Source organism: Pteropus vampyrus, unplaced genomic scaffold (assembly GCF_000151845.1).
Source record: "Pteropus vampyrus isolate Shadow unplaced genomic scaffold, Pvam_2.0 Scaffold156, whole genome shotgun sequence".
Classification (NCBI taxonomy): domain Eukaryota; kingdom Metazoa; phylum Chordata; class Mammalia; order Chiroptera; family Pteropodidae; genus Pteropus; species Pteropus vampyrus.
Window position 1 is genome coordinate 1964596 of NW_011888937.1, and position 3137 is coordinate 1967732.

The 3137-nt window shown below is 43.7% G+C and overlaps 1 protein-coding gene across 1 annotated transcript in view; it reads left to right on the forward strand.

Moving 5' to 3' along the window:
- Window positions 1-520: 520 nt before the first annotated feature.
- Window positions 521-3137, forward strand: part of SUCLG1 (succinate-CoA ligase alpha subunit) — a 38122-nt gene continuing 35505 nt past the window's right edge. The window contains exon 1 of the mRNA XM_011369855.2: window positions 521-674. Within this exon, the coding sequence (XP_011368157.1) occupies window positions 617-674 (58 nt within the window). The 5' untranslated portion in view covers window positions 521-616. The remainder of the gene's footprint in view (window positions 675-3137) is intronic.

The window sequence follows — 3137 nt, forward strand, 5'->3', positions numbered from 1 at the left end:
TAGCTTGTTGTAGCAAAAGATCTATATTCCAATAGAGTAACCATCAGTAAAGTAGCTTTTGGTCTTTGTCGTCCCGTCCTTACCCACCCTGGACTCTAGCTTGAGTTCAGAGGCCAGTTACCTTAAGTGATCCTGGGTCCTCGCAAGGGTTGGCGGTATTACCTTCTCCATATGCCAGATGAGGAAAATGAGGTGCAGATTGGCCAAGGGTCACGGAAACTCCTTGACCTCACTGTTTCCTCACTCCTTTTGACACCTCATCTCCTGGAGTTGACTTCCTTCCCTTCCCGCAGTCTCCACTTAAATGACAAACGACTACAGTTCCCACAATGCCACGCGCCGACCAGCCTCGCGTGGGATTTCCCTAAGCTGCCGTTGTAATTAATGTTGAATCAAACCCACAGTTCCGAGTTATTATTACCTACTTCTCCATCAAGACACCTTTTTTTCCTAATCCATCTGCGGTCCTATTGTTTGCGGAGAAAAATTCATTCAGGCGACTGCTCTAGCCACCTACCTTCTCCCCAGGCCTCGGCCTCTGTAAGGTCCCCGGGGGCCTGGGAGTGTCATTGGTGGATGACCGCCGCCCTTGCTGCTTGCAGCTGCCACTGCGACCATGGCCTCCGGTAGCAGTGGCCTCACGGCCGCCCGTCTCCTGTCGCGCTCCTTCCTCCGTAAGTCCCGCGGGACTCTCTCCTCTAGGCTCTGCGACCTTCTGGCCCCGCCGGGCCCAATGTCCTGGTGCAGGCCGCACCCGCGCCCTCCGAGGCAGGACTTTGGCGGGGGCCTGGGAGCCCCGAGACTCCGGCCCCAAGTCGGGGACTCTCGGGGGTGTTGGAAACTTTGCTGATTATGTGAGGCGGAGGCATGACTTAGGCTGCTGGTGGATAGGAACGTAGAATGGCTGTTTCAGGATTCGGGTCTGCGAACCCTGCAGACCCGGGGGCTTGCTGTTGTCCTCGTGGCTATGAGTGGCGGGATGGGGGAGACATCTAGATTGGTCTTTTGGGGAGTCGTCCAGGAGGAGCTCAGCTGGAAGGGTGAGCGTTTGGGTTCATAGTTAGGAGAAGGATGCCTTTCTAGAAAATTGAGAAGCGAGACTCTCCATTGTACGGAAGGGTCCTACATTTCTGTTTGTCCTTTCTGTAGATTGTAGGCTTAGCAGAGAGGTGGGTTCTGCACCCAGAGTCAGCATAGCCCAAAAGACTTCTAGAAGCTTAGGGTTGGCCGAGACCTTAATCAGCTTATTTGAAGTGTCTTCACCAGGTGATGTGAACCCTCAGTTCCCGAAAACATAATGTCAAGGTTCCTAGTCTTTGAGTAACACTGATTGTTGAAAATTCTTGCGATGTTCAAAGTCTCTGTTTTAAGGTAGGTTGTGTAGGAAGAGACTTTGGAATCAGTCACATCAGAGTTTGAGGTCTGGCTAGCCCCTTACAGCCACTTCTATATCTGTTTCTCAATTTCTGTTTTAAATCCCATGAAAATAGCCATATTTTAATGAATCTAAAACATCATCACTTGTATGATGGACCATTGTTTTGTCTATCATTAACAGTGGAAAATGATTGCTTATTAAACCTGTAACACACCATTGGTTGTCAAATGCATCCTGATTTAAGAAATGTTAAGTGAAAAACCGTGTATCCTAGAAATGACGATGTCTAGGATGATGCGAGTTCATTGTGCAGAATACATGAAACAATTTATATAAAACACCTGGGGAGTAGTAGGCACTAAAGTTTATTTTCTTTTCTTCCTTGTGCTTTGCTCCTAATTCTACTGCTTGTACTAAATATTGGACAAAACAATTCATTTCTTGAGAAGATTATGTTCTAAAGTGTATAGTGATGGGTGTGTGCTCAATAGCTACACTTAGTTACCAGACTACTTGAGGACAAAGATCTGGCTAGATAATATAAGCAAGTAGGAAAAAGTTGAGTTTCTTTGGGAAAGTTTTCTGGAGATTCTTATTGTATAATTTAAAAGACAGTTGAAGGTGTTGTAGGCAAAAGGAAAAATGGAATTAGTTATACCACCCATATCTTTGTTTCCTGGGGTCTTGCTCCTCCGAGTTTCTGAAAAATCCTAGCCTCAGATAGTTCGGCTCTCTTAGTAGGAGGAGAGTCTGTAGAAAAAGGAAGAGTGTCTAAAAGATCAGGATCCTTAATCCACCCTTAGTAAGACTTCATAATTCTCTTCTCATATGACTGGAAGTTCTTTTTTCCTATACCCTCAGGACCACAAGGCATTAAGAGATCATCTAGTTTAGCTTCCTGCTGCTGGGGAGGTCTTCAGTTATCCTAGTCATGTGATTAACCTGTTACTAAGAATCTGAGAGATCTGAGATCTAAACCAACTTATCTCTTATATTAGAGGGGTTACAGACTTCTGTGTTTAATGTATAAAAACCTCTAAATCTCCAAATCTTCCCTTTCTCATGCCACATTTCTCAACTCATTTTTGTTCCCACTAGAAAAACAGCAGCCACAACAATAGTGCTTTGCAAACTTTTTTTTTAAGGTGGTCACAAATTATTTAGGCTCTGAAGTTAGTAATAAAACTAGAAATGCTAGTGAATTTTGTTTCTTCTATTCTCTTAAGTGTCAATTGATGGTACATTTTGTGCTGAAGGTCAAGTGTTGCAATATTGATTTGAATTAGGAAAAAAACCCTAAACATTTGCAGATGCCCTCTAGAGCCCCATCGGGAGCAGCCTGGAAAGTTTAGAAATTCCTTAGCACGTGCCCCACTCTCCCCTAAACCCAGTTTTATAGCTTGTGAAAAAAGGGAGAAAATCCAGTTGAAGTGGGAGAGAAAATAATATGAAAGATAAGGAAGACTTTCCATGAGCAAGTTTAAGGTTTTTATAAACACCTTTGAAGTAGAGATAGTAAAGTTTTTCAAGAAGTATAAAGCAAGGCAAGATCCTTTTAAACATAAGCCCAGGAGTTCCTATAAAATGAATCTTTTAGAATAAGAAGAACCAATATTTTCGAACCTCAGAATTATGGTGTTTTAGCCAGAAAGTGAACCTTACAATCCCATACCTTTGTTTGGCAAATAAGGAAATAAATCCAAAATGTTTCCTACCCACCATCAGAATGGACACTATAGAATGCAGGTCTTCTGACTCT